The following is a 19,388-nucleotide window of genomic DNA, read 5'->3' as shown; positions in this document are numbered from 1 at the left end:
ACACTCACACACTCACACACTTCCCCTCCCCTCACCCCCCCTCTATCAGCAGTTTTCTGAGACAACATACTTCCAGGTATTTTGTGTGCACTCCACCACTACAGCAGGCCATTGCTGAACAAACCCTCTGTCAGAGCCTTGTTCTCATTCCCTTGATGTGAGCAGATAAGTAGCGAGGGCCCGTGCTCTACTGATAACAGGCCTATGCTTCATTTGGCCTCAGGGATCACAACACACTTAGCCAGCAACAGATACAGGTCCTAGATTAGTGCTCGGATGAACTGAATTCACATCCCCAGTGTGTGTGTGTGTGTGTGTGTGTGTGTGCAGTGGGAAGTGCTGTGAGCGCCCTGAAGTGGTTATCACTGATATTTCCATTATTCATGGCCATCCCAGCACCAAGACTTTACAAGTATCAAAAAGGTTTTTAGAAAGTAAGTCCAGAGTGTAGACGAGAAGGTTTGGTTGCCATTACTGGCGAAGTAATCTCTCCGCATGAAGGGCTGTGCAACTGCACATGATTAAAGAGGCAGGGGCCCATGGCGTGGCAACCTCTCTCTCTCTCACGCTGCCTCGCCATTGGCTGAGAGCAACCAGACGCTTCTTGCTTTTTGTCGCCATCGCGGGCACCCACAAATGTTGCCTTTGCTCTTTTTCACTCCCCCCGTTTTGTTTCCGCCTCGTCTTTACCTCCATCCGTGCTGTTGTTGTTTTTGTCTTTACAGGAAACCCCAGCACGAACAGAGAAAGGAGCAGGAGCCCAAAAGACCGCACATCAAGAAACCGCTAAACGCCTTCATGCTCTACATGAAAGAGATGCGCGCGAACGTGGTCGCCGAGTGCACGCTGAAAGAGAGCGCTGCCATCAATCAGATCCTGGGACGGAGGGTAGGTGCATGGACCTCGTGCTCTTTGTTGCCGCGCTTTTATTTTTTTCGTTTTAATTGAGTTAAAACAGGAAGAGCTCACACTTCTAAAGACGGCGGTGCGGGCCAGGCACAATTAGTTTTGAAAAAGTACAAGGACTCCTCTCTGTATTAACACACACTCTTTTTATGAACTAGTTGTGATTATTGTCATAATGATCGCCCCGACCAATTACTTCTTTCTCTCTCGGCGCGGCACAGATACAGACCGCCTATCTAACTGACATTTAATCAAAGTGGCTTTAATAAAACATGCCTGGATAATGGCACGGTTGGAAATGACAAAATTTGTTCCTTTTGAGGATTGGGAAAAGAGTGGAACCACAGAGCCATGTTAAAAGCCTTAACGAATAGGCCTAGCGGTTGAGGCAGCCAGCCACAGCAAAGCCTAGTTTGTGGCCTGTATAGGGTAATTGCTCGCTGACATAGTTTGAATAAAAAAGCGCCGCTAAATTGGAACCAGTGTTTTGATATGAAATCAAAGTTTTTTTTTTCTTCCTTCTCTTCTCTCCCTCTTTCTGACTCTGCATGTTAATCTCTTCATCATGTGTCCCCCTTATTCTTCTTTGTCTCTTTTTTTCCTTACACCAAATGTTTGGAAGTTGAAAGAAGTTTTTTTTTTTTTTTTTAATATACCAAAACACCAACACACTTCTTTATGCAGGGAACATGCAAGTGCATGCCAGTAATTGACTGTATGCTATTTCCCCCCCCCACCCACACCCCCCCCCCCTTAATCTCCCTTTTTTTTTTGTACTGAAACAGTGGCATGCTTTATCTCGGGAAGAGCAAGCTAAGTATTATGAGTTAGCCCGCAAGGAACGGCAGCTCCACATGCAGCTCTACCCAGGCTGGTCCGCTCGAGACAATTATGTAAGTATCAACAGAACAGATTGGCAAGTGGTGCGCGTGCGTGTGTGTGTGTGTGTGTGTGTGCGTGTGCGTGTGTGTGTGTGTTGATTCATGTTGTTTGTTTATGTCAGCGTCACATGACTTGTTCTTTTTTTTTAAATGGCACCCGATAATGACACACACACACACACACGCACACACACACACACACACACACACCAATTCACACTAGTAAGCGCCGTGCTAATGGAGTCCATTTGTTGGGAGCCTTTTGTTTCAGCCTAATGTGTAATTCATAACACTGTGATTCACTGTTCTGTTACCATCCACACTCAAATGGATTGTAGTATCACGGACATTATTATAATTATTATTATTATTATTATCATTGCCACAGCGAGTGAAAAACTGCCAGGTAATGGTTATGCTAGTCTTTTGATGTTCCATATCAGCATGGAGCTCTGGATGTAAAAAGCACCTGTTAGACTGAGCTGAGGAGGACGGAGCATACATACAGCATTCAGCAGCAGCAACCTTTGCTCCTCCAGCTGCCCAATTTTTTGTTTTTTTTCCTCTTCATTTTTGTTTGTGAATGTGGGAGGTTCAGCTGGATTTAAGATGCAAGTCTGTTTTTCTGCTGTGTGTGTGTGTGTGCGTGTGTGTGCATACGTGTTGTTGCGTATTGGCTTGGAAGTTGTCAGATCTGTCTCTCTGAGTGTGTGGTATGAATTTGTGTGAGAGAGAGAGAGAGAGAGAGAGAGAGCACCAGTCCTTTATTAAAAAGTGTGGCTCCGGCACTCACATTCACTCCACCACCAAAGTGCTTTGTGGTGTTTATCTGCCTCCCCTCGGACACCGGCAGCATCCCTCCTCCTTCTGCCTCCACCGCTCCGCTGCCAAAATGCCTCGTTGAGAGGGGTGGGTGGTGTATTTTTTTATTTTTTAGTTTTCTCTCTGCTTCCAGTGAAGCACAGTTAAAAAAAAAAAGCTAGTGACAGTTAGCCCAGTTCCCATTTAATTTCCAGCTTTGTTAGTACAAACATACTTGACGGGTAGAGCAGGGGGAAAAGAATGAGGAAAAAAAAGAAAGCAGAGGAATGGTTTTATTTGGCACACGCCGAAGAGATAAAGGGAAATGATGATGAGTATCACTGCGAGCGCTATCCTGTGACCCCACCCGCAAACAAAAATCCTCAACTGTGCCCGGAAAACACCCAAAATAGGTAACGCACCGCCATGGCGAGTGTGTGCAGCACTCGTAGTGTACTTTGCTGTGTATACCCCCCCCCCTCTCATCCCTTTCCTCTCACCCACCCTCACTTAGTCCCTCTTCTTCCCCTGTCTGCCACAGCAGTAGAAGGCAGATTAGCTCATGAATAAGTGGATTAGCAGACTTTGCAGCAGGAAACCAAAGTACTGCTCATATTTGACTAGAACGACTCTACGCTGCTATCTATACCTATAGTCTCCCCCCTGGGGATTTAGCATAAGCTATAAATCCTTACAAACTCCCACCACCTCGCTTCAGAAAAAAAAAAAAAAAAAAAAGAGTGGCTGCTCTTCACAGTCATTGAAGCTAGACTAGCCTAATTACAGTGAGCATTTTTAATTGCACTTCATGTTAATATTTGTCATTAGAGGGACTTCAAAGGTAGGCCACAACAGTAGGAACAGGCCGTACCTCCTATCCAGGGTTCTAAAATATGCTAGAAAGTAAAGTCCTTTAAAAGCTGGTGGAGCCAAACACTTTACATCACTCGCTTGGTTCCGTCCCTCTCAGCGTGGCAGTTTGCTCTCGGAGTCCGGAGTCTAAGGGATGCTGGTTGGTTGCCCAGCAGGGGATGAGTGAACATGGCAGTCAGCAGCAGGATACCAGAGTGGTCTAGTGAGCGTGAGTGCTGGAGCCACACTTTATGTGTTCCTCTGTATATTTTTTAGGGAAAGAAGAAGAAGCGGAAGAGGGAGAAGATGCAGGAAACGGCCCCCGGTAAGCAAAACGCCCCCTCTCCAGTTCCTTCTCTTTTCTCTCTCGATTCCTTGTTTTAAAAATAAAAAACTATTTTGTGTGTGTCGCATCTTGCAGTCGTGAGTTACAGCATCTTTCCATAGATGACGCGTCATCTTTTACATGCCCGCTCTGTAACAAACGGGGACAAACCCCCTCACATACTATCCTCATTCTGGCTTCAGTAGACTGGCTTTGATTCTGTGCAGGCACTTTTTTCTCACAGACTTTCTTTGTGTTACATGCCCTCCATCCGTTTGTTCCTTCCCTCTCTCTCGCATCCCCGTCTTCACATATTACACCTACTTTGGGATTAGTCTGTCCATTCTATACGACTTACTTACCGATTCTGGGCTTTTTTTTTGCACTATTTGTTTGCCTGCTGCACTTACAGTATGTCTTTCTGCTGACCTTGTTTAGCTTACGCTTACGAGCACTCCTCTCAGCACTTCCAACTGTAAATCCATTGAGAATTACATCTTGAGTAAAAATGTCAGTATATTTACTACTGTGTAGGCCAAAAAAAAGGGATGGTTAAAGATCCATGCCGTCCACATACCTCAATAAGATTTCTTTTTAAAAAAGATGCAATTTTCTGCAGGTACAGGCCAGAGAATGAAAACGGCGTACATCTGAGAAAATGGTAAGACAAACACTCCATCCCCCTCCCTGTCTGATCAGTTCAATATATGTCAAGTCTTTTCAAACTGACTAAACACTGACTTGAGAGTATGTACTCACAGACTAATCCTAAAAAAGGGTCCACCCTAACCTCGCCATAGTCATTGTGTCAGTGGTGTTAAGGCCTGAAGAGGGATTGTGCTTTGTGTGTGTGTGGAGTTTGCTCAATGACCTCGGCACAATAGGCATTGGATTTTCTCCATTCTTTGTGTGTGTGTGTGTAATCAAACGTGCATGTGTGTGTGTGTGTGTGTGTGTGTGGGAGTTGAACCGACTCCATTGAATGTTTTTGCGTCGAGCACTGGTTGGATGAAAGGTCAGATGTTGTGTCAGCGGTTTATGGCTTATTTTTCTTCAGTCGTGTTTTTAGAAAAATGTCCAAATAAAAACAAAAAAAAGGAGAAATTATTGCTTAATAAATCAGACGTCTCATCCACTTGGTGTTCTCTAAACACAGACTTAAGTGATACATCTGAAAACGGTTTCACTAGCCCACTTTTCTTTTTTTTTTCTTCCTCATTTCTTTTACTGCCGGTGAAGGCTGAGATGTCAGCTCAAGCTCCATATGGACTACATGTGTTGTCTCTCTCTCTCTCTCTGCATCTTTGTGAAGCAGAGGCAGGATTCAGCAGCTTGTTTGGCAGGAACATAATGAGATGCTATACCTTTTAATAAGATTTCATGGTATCTGGGGTTTCAGGGGTGTCTATAATGCCTTCATGACAAAGACACTCAGCTGTGTTTTTCTTTTTTTTTTAACCATATGCTGAGATATATTGATTCAGATGACGTGTCAAACCCTTCGCCAAACTTGTCACCTGCCCTTTTTTCTCCTCCTGTCCAAAGGCAGATTAACGTCCCCAATATGTGGCGAAGGGAACTCTATTTTCACACTTTGAGTCTTCCACTTACTCTCCATCTCTCTCCTCTCCCCTCCCTGTGAGTCTGGTAGCATCCTGTTGTTCCGCTCCCTTTCGGCAGCACAGTAAGCCGGGCAGATGTGACAAATCTGGTCTTACGTAGAAATCGGCCCCAAGCCAGACAAAGGTTTTCCACTTGATCGATTCCTGACCCCGGTGGCTCTCTCTGAACCTGAAATTGGGCTTCTTTTCTTTTCATTTTTTTTTTCTCACCACAGCCCCGGTTTTTCAAAGTGCACAGAGAGCGAGAGCCAAAAAGAACTTTATCTCTGATCCAATAATTAGCAGCGCCTAGCCGCAGCGGGATGGACACCCTTGCTGATTCTCAGTGACAGCCTTAAAACTAATATGCATAATACCAAGGATACTGCCACAACTCCCCAAGCCCTCAATTTATGCAGATCCCAAAGAGCTGGATTGAGGTTAGCTTGGTGTAGACGCCGAAAAACATCTTTTAAATGAACTCGTTTGTCTGTTTCTTTTCATCTGCCCCCAGCCTCCACCCCATCTGTCTTCCCCTCCACACGAGAAATCCAAAAGGAAATTTGTTAATGAGTTAAATTCGAAGACACAATTATTATAATTTTGTTTTGTACGATGGCTCAAACGCAGTGAACATTCGCTCCGTTAGATTATATTTCCAGCGTAATGGACAGTATTCAGCATAACAAAGTGAAATGCTTCAGTCTAGGTGGATTTTATGAAGGGAAAATTGACTTTAATACACGTTCGTATTAAAATATTTTATGGCTTCTGCTGAGTTTTTCTGCCTGTGAGGCAAACCAGGAGTCGGGTCGCCGGGGCTGTGTTTTATGGTTTGCCATCGCCTTCTCTTTGTTATCTTTAGCATGTCAAACACTGGGCCCGCCACACAGCTGGCTCTCACCACAGTGGTGCAGCACTCCGAGAAGTCATTACTCTGACAATGTGAAATGAGGGTTTCCGTCTCTTCCCTTCGTCACTCCGTGCCCCAGCCCACCCCAGTTTTTTTTTTTTCTTCTCTGACGCTGCCTGGAAATGTGCAGTTAGTTTTAACCCCACCTCTTCTTCACTTCTCCTGCACTTCTTTATTTCTCTCTCTCTCTCTTGCTCTCTTGCTTCCTCTCACGCCTTTTTGTCTGACTAAAGCCCGCTGATTCACAGCCTTTGAGATAGTTATCTGGCCGAGACACATACATGCCCCGGAGGCTTTCTCCCGTTTCAGCCACTGCACATTTTTTTCACATGGGGGAGACACTCTTAACAAAGGTTGCCTTTTAAATGTGGCCAGCGAGGGCCGACGGAGTTGCAAACACTTGCAAACTGCCATAAAACGGCACATGAGTCATCTCGCTCAGACTCATGAAGGCGCCCTTTTGTTGTCAAGTCAAGAGACACTCTCAATCATCCTTTTTAAAAAAACAAAAAAAACACCAATGTTTTACGATTACTAAAGCAGAGTAAGTGCATTAAGTGTCAACTCTCTCAAGAAAGTGTTGGTCAAGCAGGAGCTTTGGTGGCCGCCCTCCTCTCCTCTTTCTTAGTCGTCGTGCTCGGGCTCTGCTCCCTCTGATGTGTGCAGCCAGAAGTCAGCTGTCAAAAGACTTTGATGGGTGAGGAGGAGAGAAGGAGGGAGGGAGGGAGGGAGTGTGTTAGGAGGGGGTGAGAAAAGAGCCAGAAGAAAATCCCTCATTCTCCCTCATTCTGAGTTTACTCGACTGCCACTCACCCTTCAGTCCCCATCCCTCATTTCTCTCTTTATTTATTGCCTATCATCTTCTCACACTCTTTGCACATTTCTCTCTCTCACACACAAACACACACACACACACACACACACACACACACACACACACACACACACACACACATATATGTATATATATATATGAGCAGCCAGCCAAACACCCCGGCTGCAATTAGGCAGGATTCAGCGTCTGCCTCTATTTCCCGAGTCGTTTCAATTTGGCACCGAGCCTTTAGGCCAATGTGGCACAGCCCAGTGCCTCCACACCCCGCCTTATTAGTGACCTGGGATAATTGGGGAAAGAATCCGGGAAAAGCAAAAAAAAGAGAGAGAGAGAGAGAGAGAGAAGAAAAATCGGACTCTGGGTCTCGCTCTGAGCAAGCACGCAGGAGACGAGAGGATGTTTTTTTTAAAAACTGTGCTACTTTACACAAAAAAATAGTTATGAGTGGGAGGTGGAGGAGAGAGAGCGAGCGAGAGATTTGTGCTTAAATCAGAGCGACGCCCCGGATAATGTTTCTCTGGGTAGGAAATAAAAATCGGAAATGTTCACCCTCCCGTTCTCTCACTCCCTCTGACCTCCACAAAGCCTACTCTGTGAAGAAAAATGACCCTCTCAGCACTTAATGAACATCGACTTCCAGAGGGTGGCGGTATGTCAGACTTGATGTAATGTAAGTACACGTATGTGGGTTTTAGCTTAGATGTACAAATCAGTTTTTTTTTTACACTGCCCGTTGCTCGTCTTATCCTGGCCTGGAAACCTTATTGGACACTTTTAAGAGGAAATAACCATTAAGACCCTCTTGAAGAATCTGTTTACATGTGAGAAGATGCAGCCATAGTGCACCAGTTGTTTAGACTGGGGCTTGAGATTTTGTTTTGATTGAGTCACGGGCCCTATTGTGTTGCGGTTTGGCCAGCTGCAGGAACAGTATGAGGGTCCAGTCTCTTGACTTTTTTGTGATGTCTTCTCCACTTCCTCCCTCTCTCTCTCCTTCCACCTCCTCCCTCAGCCTCGCCCCTGTGGCTCCTCAAGGCACTGCAGCTCTTCTTCTTCCTCTCGGGAGGAGGAGGAGGAGAGATGTGTCCTTATAAAACGCTCCCCTCGTGAGATGCTTATCACTCAATGAAAGGCCCCCAGGTAACGCTGGGGCACAGACAGGAAGAGGGGGGGGGGGGACAGTGAAGGAAGTGGTGTTTATTTTAATTTTACTCTAGTCTAGTCAGTCTGGCCATTGTTAAAGGAAGCTCCAGCTTTTTTTTTCTTCCCTCCTCCCTTTCTTTCACTCATTTTCTGCCTCTTTACACCCCTCTTTTCCCTGCTCCTCCTTTTCCTGCTCCTATGCTCCGTCCTGACAGAGAATATGAGCGGCGGTGGAGGCCTTTGAAGCGAGACCACAGCAGAGGGAGCGGTCATTGTGCAGGCTCTTTGAATGTGCAGCACACACACACCCCTCTCTCTCTCTCTCTCTCTCTCCCCCCCAGCCTGCAGCGGCTCAGACCGAGCTGTGCGGGGGCACACGGCCAGACTTCAGCTGCCTGGGCCCCCCAGCGATGCCGCCTCAGATGTGGGCAAAAACCCTCCCTCTTAAAACCCCCTTTTCCTCCCACACCCTCCTGTACTCCCCTAGTCTCACCCACACATGCTTGAGGTTTGTGGGGTTTTGGTGACGCCCCCCCCCACACTCCCCCTTTTACCCCTTTTTGACCACAACCAGACCCCACCCTTCCCCTCTCTCTCTCTCTCTCTCTCCAACATTTAACACAGACACCGACCTCTTCTTTTTCCCCTTCACTCTCCTGGTTTCAGCCCTTCCTGACTTGACTTGTTGGTTTCTGATAGCCCCCGTGGAAAACAACATCCCCCGAGCCCGTCTTTGTGATTGGAGGTTAAAAAAAATCTCAAAGGCGGCGTTTTTTTTTCTTTTATGTTAAATGTCTCGGAGCCAAAGAAAGTGCTGACTGCGCACGGCGTTTTGTTCAAAACATTGCTTTGTCTTCCAGGTGCTTTTTTTTTTTTTTACTTTTTTTTTATTGGCCTGCTCGTTTTATTTCTCCCTCCTGTCTTTTAGAGCGGCTCTGCCACAAACGTGCAGAGACGAGGCTCCTTTTTGAAAAAGGTGTCACACACACACACATACAAAAAAAGAAACCAGCTGTGCGTGATCCAGGCAAAGGTCACTGCCAAAATATGCCACCGCACCATCTAAATGTGTGGACAATTACTTAAGTAGAGCTCTCGAGTCTGTTAGTCTGAGCCAGACTGAGCTGGAGTGGATGATGTAACAAAGGGCTGGCACTTAAGAGTTTGCTGGAAGTTCGCGGGTTGAAAATGAAAGGGGGGCTGCGGTTTCGGCGTTCACCGACTCGTCACGTTTGAAAGACACTGATAAAAATGTCGGTTCTGTTTCTGTCTGAACAGATTACATTTATCAGTGATGGCTCGCGTAACTCTCGCTGAACAATTTGGGGCGATACGGAGTCATTTACAAGCAAAATTCACTGACTTCCACAATCAAACAACAAAGTCAGATAAATAACGGATGGATTAATAGATGATAATTCTCCGCAGCCCGACCTTTGAACCGATTTTCTGTAAAAAGTTAGTGAGAATATTTTTGTGGCCTTGACTTTGACCTGACGTTTAAAGTTTTATTTAGTTAATTCTGGTCATCCTTCCTATCAGTAACAATGAGATTCCACTCACTATGTTATCTGCAGAGATGAGATTACACATTGACTTCTCAAAGGAAGTCCAATGGGGCAAGAAACATGTGTCAGCCAGGTTGCAGGTGAGGTTATAAACTTCTTGTTCAACCCACAGTAAGAGCAGCGTAGTCGTGCGCACACTTTTCCAAGGACTAAGATAAAAATATCTGGTGTGTTCACTGTCACCTCTAGATAATCTGACTGAACTGTTGGTTTGTTTACAACCTGCCCAGTCACCTGACTGCACGTTTTCCCTGTCAGACTTCTTCATAGCGATGTCACCGGATCTTAATAATTCATCCGGAGAGTACGGTTTTATGGCTAAATGAAAATAAGATAAGTTGTAATAAACTGGATTCATCTTTCAGCATGACTCTGAAACATCTTTCTTTGCTCTCTCAGCCCTCCCGGTCTTTGCCTCTCCTCCTAAACCCCCCCACCTCTTCTCTCTCTGCCATGGTAAAGTCTGCGCCGCTGCCTGTGCCGGAGACACCTCTCTCCAGTTGGCTTATTTTTAGAGTAATTTGTCGGTGGTGTTTTCCTTTTTAATGGCACCAAAAGAAACCCCAGAGCCGTGTGTAGGGGAGCGAGGGAGCTGAGGAGGAGGCGGGTGGGTTTGGAGGTTAAGGGGGGGGGGGCTATAAGGCAGGCGGGCCCCAGCTGCGGGTGCTTTGATTTGGCCTGAGAGGTGAAAGCGGCGATTGAGACGCGAGGCTGTGCCAGTTATCTTAACCTCCCACACTTCAAAAGCTGGGCGAGAGCTTGTCCGACTCCTTCCCCCTCCTCCAAAGCTGGGCGAGAGCTTGTCCGACTCCTTCCCCCTCCTCCCGCCCTCCGTCCGTCCCGTAGAGGGAAAGGAATTGGAGGGGGGGGGCTAAACCTTCGCTAGCCCTCTGAACAGAGGAGCGTTTCATTTCCTGCAAAAAAAAAAAAAAAAAAAAAAAAAACCAGCCGGCATTCCTGAGCACTAATGTAGAGGGAGAAGGAGGGAGGTTAGGGGAGAGGAGAGGAGGGGTCAAGTTGCTCCTGAATCCCAGTGTTTGTGGCGGCTGGACCTTGTGAAGAGCTGGCCTGGTGCCCCCCCCCCCCCCAACCAACCCCCACCCCAAAACAAACCCCCCCCGTTACCCCCCACCTTTTTTTTTTTTTTTTTTTTTTAAACTTGCACACACACTCGTTTGCACACACTTCTCGCCCGCAGCCCCTCAGGCCTCTTCCCCAGGCAGGAAGGGCCGGTGCTTTTCATGTCTGCGGTGGGGGGAAGGAAAAATGCTCCCCAGGAAACTGGGTGCAGCGCCGGGCGTGCGGGCCCCGCTTTGAGATCCTGGGATGAAAAGAGAGAGGGCGGCGGAGGTAAATAAAAGCGACAGGGGCTCTCTCTTTCTCTCCGAGCGCTGTGCTCCCTTTCAGTTTCTGCTCAGGGTCAGCTCTCCTCGGGAAAGGTGGCCTCTGTCCTGTTCCCTTTTATCCACATGTGGTAAAGCAGTCTGCAGGGTGGTGTGTGTGTGTGTGTGTGTGTGTGTGTGTGTATGTGTGTGTTTAAGATTTTTGAGTGTTAAGATGCAGCGAGCAGCAGGGCTCAGCTGACTCCTCTCCTACAAAAACACACTCTTGGCTTTGCCACAAGGGAAAAGCAAACTAATACCGTTTCTTTTCCCTTTTTTTTTTTTTCGTCTTCACAAAACATCCATCTTTTTAGTCGCAGGAGGCATCCATCCACCTCTGTCTCTGTCTCTCCACTTTGATCACAGATTCTATTTGATGCTGCTTGGGTCTAAAATAACTCCTTGGCTTGTCAATAACTGGAGCTAACTGTGTTATGTTAGCTCAAGCCCGGATCACGAGAGGGAAAAGAACACTTTTGCTGCTTGACAAACAATTTCCCTGTCAGGGAAAGGGGCCAATTCCACGAGAGTCCTGTGAAGTAGATTGAGCAGTCAGGTAACATTTTTCTCGCACCGTAGCGTCAGTCTGCACTCTTGATTTTTCCAGCTCTAGTTTTAAACCAACTGGGTCATTGTGGCGATCCTCCTGCGAGGACAGCATTTTACTCGTCTTGCTCTCTGAACGGCCCACCTGCAGCGGCGGCTGAAACTGTCAACCAGAAGCTACACAACTGGGTGTTCGCCTTTGAGAGAGTGAGAGGAGGAATGAGTCAGTCAGGGGAGGGCAAAGAAGAGTAGAGCGCTGCCAGCTGGGTCACGGCAACCCCCATGTTAGACTAGATCAAAGCTAGACCGGCCCACATCCTGTCACTGACCTATAACCCCCCCCACCCTCTGTAGTCGAGCGCTTTACTCCACGCCGCTGCAAAGGCTTTAATTCAATCAGCTGTAACGTTACGAAGAAAAAAATCATAATAATGATGATGGATTGTGTAGATAGTAATGACTTATTGGTTATTTGTCCCTCCCTGAACTGGGGAGGCGTGCTTGCATGGTGAGACACTCTCGAGTCACTCTGAGTCATCTTGATGTGTCTGGTTTTGGTTAATGTGATGTGAATGTGACCAGTGTGTTTTGGTGTGGGTTACTAATGTGTTTCTAACCCCCCCCCCCAATGATGAGGGGAAAAAACGCAACATTTGATGCAGTTACTTCACAGTTAGAGCGGTTGATTGATGCTTTTTTCTTTTTCTCTTTGTCTCCCTCAGGAGGAAAACGTAGCAATTTCTCCACATGCAAAGCGAAGGCAGCAGCTACGGGCCCTCTGCTAGAGATGGAGGCCTGTTAGATTCCATGAAGACCCTTAAAATCTCCAAACTGAAAGCCTCCAGTTCTCAGAGGACCCCCCTCCTCCCTCACCCCAATCCTCCCAACCTTACCATTCCCTCCCAAACCCCACCTAACCTCTTACTCCCTTCCCTTCAACACAGTCACCACCACCACCACCACCAAAAACACTTCACTGTTTGACTCTACTCCTTTCCTGAAGGGCGACTGCTGTAGAGACACTGAACTGAACAAGACAATCATGATTCCTAGGAGCACCCTCACGTTCTTCTCGCTGAGAAAGCATCAATTTGACGTCTGTGTTTTTGTCAGCTTCCTTTTTAACCAATCAGCTTTACCGCAATCCAAGGCACTGCACTGAGAAAAAACAAAACAAAAAAAAAAACAGCAGCACAAACTTCCTCCACCGCACCGACCCAAACACCCCCGAACACCTGTTTCTAAGTTACTGTAATTTATTTGTCACTTCGGTTCCTTTGTATAGTTCATTAGGCCGACATTCACTCCCCTCGAACACCTTCTCCCCCTTCCCCACTGTCTCTCTCTCTGTCTACTCTCGCTCTGGATTTTTGAGACCATTTGGGGTTTTGCCCGACCGACCAAACACCTCTTTTTAGACTGCACTAAAGGAAGACGGAGGGATCTCATCTTGTCTAAAGAAAAAAACGTCCTCAAGACGCCCATTTTAGTTTGTCGCTGACCAGTTGGTGCAAAAAAGGATCAACACTTTGATTTGCTTTTTTCATTTTTAGACTGAGTTTTATTTTGAATGCTTTTTTTTTTTTTTTGTATCTTGAACCCTTGTTTCAATTTCTCGGTGTATATTTTAGTGATTTTTTTTTTTTTTTTTTTAATATTTGTTTTTTTTATATAGTGGTATATATGAAAATAAGCTTTGGACACAGGAAAGCCATTTTTCTTGTTGAAGCATCTTGCAGAAAATTGAAACTTAAGGCTTCTTTTGATAACTATTTGTAACAAATAGTGACCTCGAGTCTTGCTCAGATGTAAAATAATGCTCAGTATGTGTACTTTTTAAACTGTCAGGATATGTCAATTTTCTTGGTATTTTTGCAGGCAACATTAGGACAAAGGCGAGAGTGATAGCTCAGAGGCCTATATTTTATTGTTCTGAAACATGACAAATGAAGCAGATATATATATTTACCCCAGCACTTGGCAGTCTTTCTTTTATTGCAATGGACCTTTGTCTTTTCTCTCTGGTAGCTAATAGTGTGGTCTTTAGCCATGTTGTTTATTCCATGCAAGCATCTCTGTACCATTTTGATTTTAATGCTCTATTTTAGTATTACTTGATGAATTCCTTTTTTTATTATCATGTTTTTGGGTCACTGTCATCTTGGTATAGCATTTTGCTATCCCGAGTGGTCATATTTGAACTGTTTCAACATGTTTTTGTTTTCCTTTTGTAAGAAAAATAAAAAAAAGGCACCATTGGCTCATTTGATCACTCGTGTGGTGGGAAAGACCAGAGCTGGAAGTGCCAGATGTAACGACGTGTGTCATCTTTGGAGGTGATGTTTTAGTCTTTGTGGAAACTTTCAAGAAAGTTTCAAGAAAGTGATAAGCAATTAAAACTCCAACAGCACGCAGTGTTGGGGGTCCATTTCTACAGTATTATTTCGATAATAATAAAAAGAGAAACATCATCTGAGGATAAAAACAAGTTGATTTCAAGGGTGAGATCCAGATTTTCTCTGGTCTGTTGTAAGTAAAGACTATCAGGGGAACAGGCTTTATTTAGTAAAAACTCTTCAGGTGACAATTGAATATTCGAGGCAAATGCAACATTTGTGATGGAGCCAAGATCAAAGCAAATTTCTATTCATTAACATGTGCATTGTGCTGCTTGAATGTCCATATTTAAAGTAAAACAGCACCACCTTGTGTTCCCGTTGGGTTAACAGAAACCAACTGATGATGCTAAATGTTTCCTAAAGTGTGTGATGCTGTGTGAAAGCATCTGACAAATGATTCGTTCTGTGGTTTCAGGTCAATTTTCTTCTTAAAACCACAAATCACCTGTGGTTTCAGGTCAATTTTCTTCTTAAAACCACAAATCACACGTTTATTTCACACACATTTATCCTGCAGTTTGGATAAAACTCACCAAATATGAGTATCTGGTGACAGATTGACAGACAGAAGTAACAAAAGAGTAGAGCTACAATGTGAAGTATATACTCAAATTGTGTTCTGCTTGTTGACGTTTGACCTTTACTGTCAACATTGAAATGAGAAATATTTGCATATTAACTTTTGACATATTATTGAAGGCAAATTATCCGTTACTGGACTTAAAATATATCTAGAGGTAATATTTAAAATTGGTGGACCCCCTGCAGTGCCTCTGCGGACCCCCTAGGGGTCACAGAACCCTGGTTGAAGACCCGTTCAGACCGTTTCACACATGTAGCGCACAACAAAGATTCTCCGTGCTCTCACATGTTGACAAAACTTTACAAACCGAGTGTCAAAATGACAACACAGGTCTGTGACGCAGTCAACATCCACTTGATAAGTATGATGTCACAAAACAGTGCTGCAGAGAGGACACAGAGAGCAGAGAGACAGACAGAACACGGGTTAGTATATGGCCCTAAACTAATGCATGGACATTAGCATACATTACCTTACCTTACCATACTTACCTGTTTGCCTATGTGCTGATGCTACATGCTGCAGAGAGGACACAGAGAGCAGAGAGACAGACAGAAGACAGAGAGACAGACAGGACACAGGTTAACGTATGGCCCTAATGTCCATATGCATTAGTTTAGGGCCATACACTAAGCTTCTATTAACATAAAGGGGAAGGAGGGGGAGTCCCTCGGCAGTCTAATTCTATGGCAGCATAACTAAGGGATGACCTGAGCCAGCCCTAACTACAAGCGTTATAAAAAAGTAAAGGCTTAATTCTACTCTTAAAAGTGTTGACTGTGTCTGCTTCCTGAACCCAGAATGGTAGTTTGTTCCACAGAAGAGGAGCCTGATTATAATGGAGACTATAGGAACCACAAGGAACCCAGCATCCTGAGCATGCAGTGTTCTAGAGGGGTAGTAAGGTACTATGAGCTCTTTTAGATATGATGGTGCCTGACCATGAAGAGCTTTGTAAGTAAGGAGAAGAATTTTAAATTCTATTCTAGATTTAACAGGTAGCCAGTGCAAGGAAGCCAGAATGGGAGAGATGTGATCTCTGATCTTGGTTCCTGTCAGAACGCGTGCAGCAGCATTCTGAATTAGCTCCAAAGTCCTAAGAGACTTATTGGAGCAGCCTGATAACAAAGAGTTACAATAGTCCAGCCTAGAAGTAACAAATGCGTGGACTAGTTTTTCTGCATCCGCTTGAGATACAATGCGTCTGATTTTGGCGATGTTGCGTAAGAGGAAGAATGCAGTCCTCAAAATGTGTTTTATGTAGACATTGAAGGACAGGTCACAGGAAATGTAATGTGTCTATCAGTATGTGTCACGCCTACATGGCAAAAGTGTTGCGATCAGAAACTGCACCGCTAAATGCCAACAAATCCCATACACTGTTCCTTTAAACATTGTAGGAGCCTACAAGCACCTGGTGCCCATCTGTAATTGTGAAATGAATCTGTTTCTCCAGAGTTGTTACCGCTGAAGAAGAATTTATGTGATTTAACGTTACATTTGTGAGGTGAAATGAGGCTGTAATGACAGTCCACCTACATCTTCATTGGAAAGAAATAATTCTTTTATGGAAATATTAGCACAAAATACTAATCTCACTGACAGACACATTACATTTGCTGTGACTGCTTTATGGTTTAGCATGTTTGTATACAACAGTGTCATCGACATACATTTGCCCTTTCTGTGGAAGCTCATTAACATAGATTAAATGGTACGGGGCCTAACACTGATCCTTGATGCACACCCATTATGTATTTTACTAAAATGTTAAAAGGTACTTCTTTTCTTTTTTACTTGCGTAATGATGTCAGCAGAAATGAAGCATCATCAGTGTCATGATGACATCTCATGTGTCCTGTGACCAATCAGACCGGAGCCATTTTTCCACACATGTAACATACAACGAAAATTCTCCGTGTCAAAAACTTCACAAACCGAGTGTCAAAATGACAACTCAGGTATGTGACGCAGTCAAAATCCACTTTATAAGTACGATTTCACATCACGGCGCTGCAGAGAGGACACAGAGAGCAGAGAGACAGACAGAACACAGAGAGACAGACAGGACACAGGTTAGTGTATGGCCCTAAACTAATGCATATGGACATTAGCATACATTACCTTAACTTACCTGTTTGCCTATGTGCTGATGCAACATCCCCACTGGTGAGGTCATGTGACCTATGATGTCACAGGTCACATGTGAAGCTCTTGTTTTCTGGCCCCAGCTCCACTGGTGAGGTCATGTGACTTATGACATCATCAGTGACATCATCTGTGACATCCAAAAAAGTCTATAAATAGGAGCCAGTTCGCTGATGTTTGACATTAACCTCTCTGCTCTCTGTGTCCTCTCTGCAGCATGAAGCATCAGCACATAGGCAAACAGGCAAGTATGGTAAGGTAAGGTAATGTATGCTAATGCACACTAACCTGTCTCTCTGCTCTCTGTGTCCTCTCTGCAGCACATAGGCAAACAGGTAAGTATGGTAAGGTAAGGTAATGTATGCTAATGTTCATATGCATTAGTTTAGGACCATACACCAACCTGTGTTCTGCCTGTCTTTCTCTCTGTGTTCTGTCTGTCTCTCTGCTCTCTGTGTCCTCTCTGCAGGACATAGGCAAACAGGTAAGTATGGTGAGGTAAGGTAATGTATGCTAATGTTCATATGCATTAGTTTAGGGCCATACACTAACCTGTGTTCTGCCTGTCTTTCTCTCTATGTTCTGTCTGTCTCTCTGCTCTCTGTGTCCTCTCTGCAGCACAGTGATGTGACATCATACTTATCAAATGGATGTTGACTGCGTCACATACCTGAGTTGTCATTTTGACACTCGGTTTGTGAAGTTTTTGACACGGAGAATCTTCGTTGTGTGCTACATGTGTGGAAAAATGTCACAGGACACATGAGATGTCATCATGACACTGATGATGCTTCATTTCTGCTGACATCATTATGCAAATAAAAAATAAAAGAAGTACCTTTTAACATTTTAGTAAAATACATAATGGGTGTGCATCAAGGATCAGTGTTTGGCAAATGTATGTTGATGACACTGTTGTATACAAACATGCTAAACCATAAAGCAGTCACAGCAAATGTAATGTGTCTGTCAGTGAGATTCGTATTTTGTGCTAATAATTTCCATAAAGTAATTCTTTCTTTCCAATGAAGATGTAGGTGGACTGTCATTACAGCCTCATTCCACCTCACAAATGTAACGTTAAATCACATAAATTCTTCTTCAGCGGTAACAACTCTGGAGAAACAGATTCATTTCACAATCACAGATCTATTTATTAACCCGTTAATTATTTTACAATGATAGACTTCCTGAGAGGCCATTTCTTGATTGAGTCCTTTCCAGCCGCACCAAGAGTTAGGTTTCGATTTCGTCATCAGCGCTCCGCGCCCTCTCATTGGTTGAATCCAGTCACGTGTTCTGAGCCCTCATCTTGCAGGAGCGCAGCAACGACACTAACCGACGTCTGCAGGTAGGCTAAGAAACTAAAGTGAATAAATAATGCATGGAATTTTTTTTTTCACGTTTCAATCCGTAAATAACTAAAAACCTTAACGGTAAGACATTAAGGAGGCAAACACGGTTTCAATGTAGTTTAGCTAACATGCTATATCAGTTGTAAAGTCACTGCAAATGTTTAATTTATCAGAATTGATATTGTGTAGCACTGTGAAGCAGGTTTTCTGACAGAGAAAAACATAATTCGTTTGTTAGCTATCTTAAAATAAGATAATCTGTCCCGGTGGCTAGCTTTTGTATGTGTTGTGTGTAGCTGTGGAAGGTCTACAGCAGGGGTCTCCAAACTACGGCCCCCGGGCCACATCTGGCCCGCCTAAACAATTGGAGTGGCCCACTTAACGATTCCAAACAATCCCTCTAAACATTTTTCAAAATTGCATTTTCCTATTATAAAATATCCACACTTAATGATTAAGCTTGGCATTCTAATTAAAATCTACCTTATTTACGAACTGTTTACAGTATTAGTTAATTTTCATCCCCTCACACAATGGTATATTCTGTCGTGACTTGCTCCTGATCAACTTCCGCGCAGTCTGCCCCGGGATTCAACTCGTCGCACAGTGCGGGAGGATCCCCTCGTGGGACCTCTCCCCGGCGCTGGCTGGCCTCTACCGGGCGCATTTCTTCCATGGCGGTGCACCGCGACTGGCTCTGGGTCGGCTTGGAAAGGCTCGGGGGCGAAGGTGGCTCTTGGCTCTGGCCGCAAGCTTTACAGCGCCTTCCTGCCTGAACCTCGCCGCTTCCCGGGGCCGTGGACTTAGTGCTCGCTGCGCCCTCTCAGCAACTGTCGAATCGCAACTTTCACTTCTTCCCACAACAAAATCGCAACAAAAATGTAAAAAGCACTGCAACTTTCACCGCAATTTTTTTGAAAACCTCATGCAACATCAGGCATTTAGGCCGCAACTATTTCAAAAAAGGTCCACGAAATCCTGGTGGGACTGATATCATTTCCTTTTATAGACTGACCCCGGCCCCCCTCTACGTCCGCCAGTGGCTTGCTTGCTGAAGCGGCCCTCCACGTTGCAGGGCCTCTACTGCTGTTCTGTCTGGGCTGGTTTTATTAGTGCTTGCTACTATTTCGTCATTTAACCAATTTTCTTG

The 19,388-nt window shown here is 44.9% G+C and overlaps 1 protein-coding gene across 11 annotated transcripts in view; it reads left to right on the top strand.

Moving 5' to 3' along the window:
* Positions 1 to 12,939, top strand: part of lef1 (lymphoid enhancer-binding factor 1) — a 41,212-nt gene extending 28,273 nt beyond the window's left edge. The window contains exons 7-11 of one of the 11 annotated variants that reach the window (XM_019255355.2): positions 717 to 888; positions 1,692 to 1,799; positions 3,726 to 3,765; positions 4,391 to 4,426; positions 12,476 to 12,939. In XM_019255355.2, the coding sequence (XP_019110900.1) occupies positions 717 to 888; positions 1,692 to 1,799; positions 3,726 to 3,765; positions 4,391 to 4,419 (349 nt within the window). In that variant the 3' untranslated portion in view covers positions 4,420 to 4,426; positions 12,476 to 12,939. Of the gene's footprint in view, positions 1 to 716; positions 889 to 1,691; positions 1,800 to 3,716; positions 3,766 to 4,384; positions 4,427 to 12,475 lie in introns of all 11 variants that reach the window. The other 10 variants (XM_019255353.2, XM_019255354.2, XM_019255349.2 and 7 more) reach the window with 10 other exon arrangements.
* Positions 12,940 to 19,388: the final 6,449 nt, after the last annotated feature.

Source organism: Larimichthys crocea, chromosome X (assembly GCF_000972845.2).
Source record: "Larimichthys crocea isolate SSNF chromosome X, L_crocea_2.0, whole genome shotgun sequence".
Lineage (NCBI taxonomy): Eukaryota > Metazoa > Chordata > Actinopteri > Sciaenidae > Larimichthys > Larimichthys crocea.
Note: the sequence above shows the minus strand (reverse complement) of the source record. Positions and strands in the feature narration are given on the sequence as shown.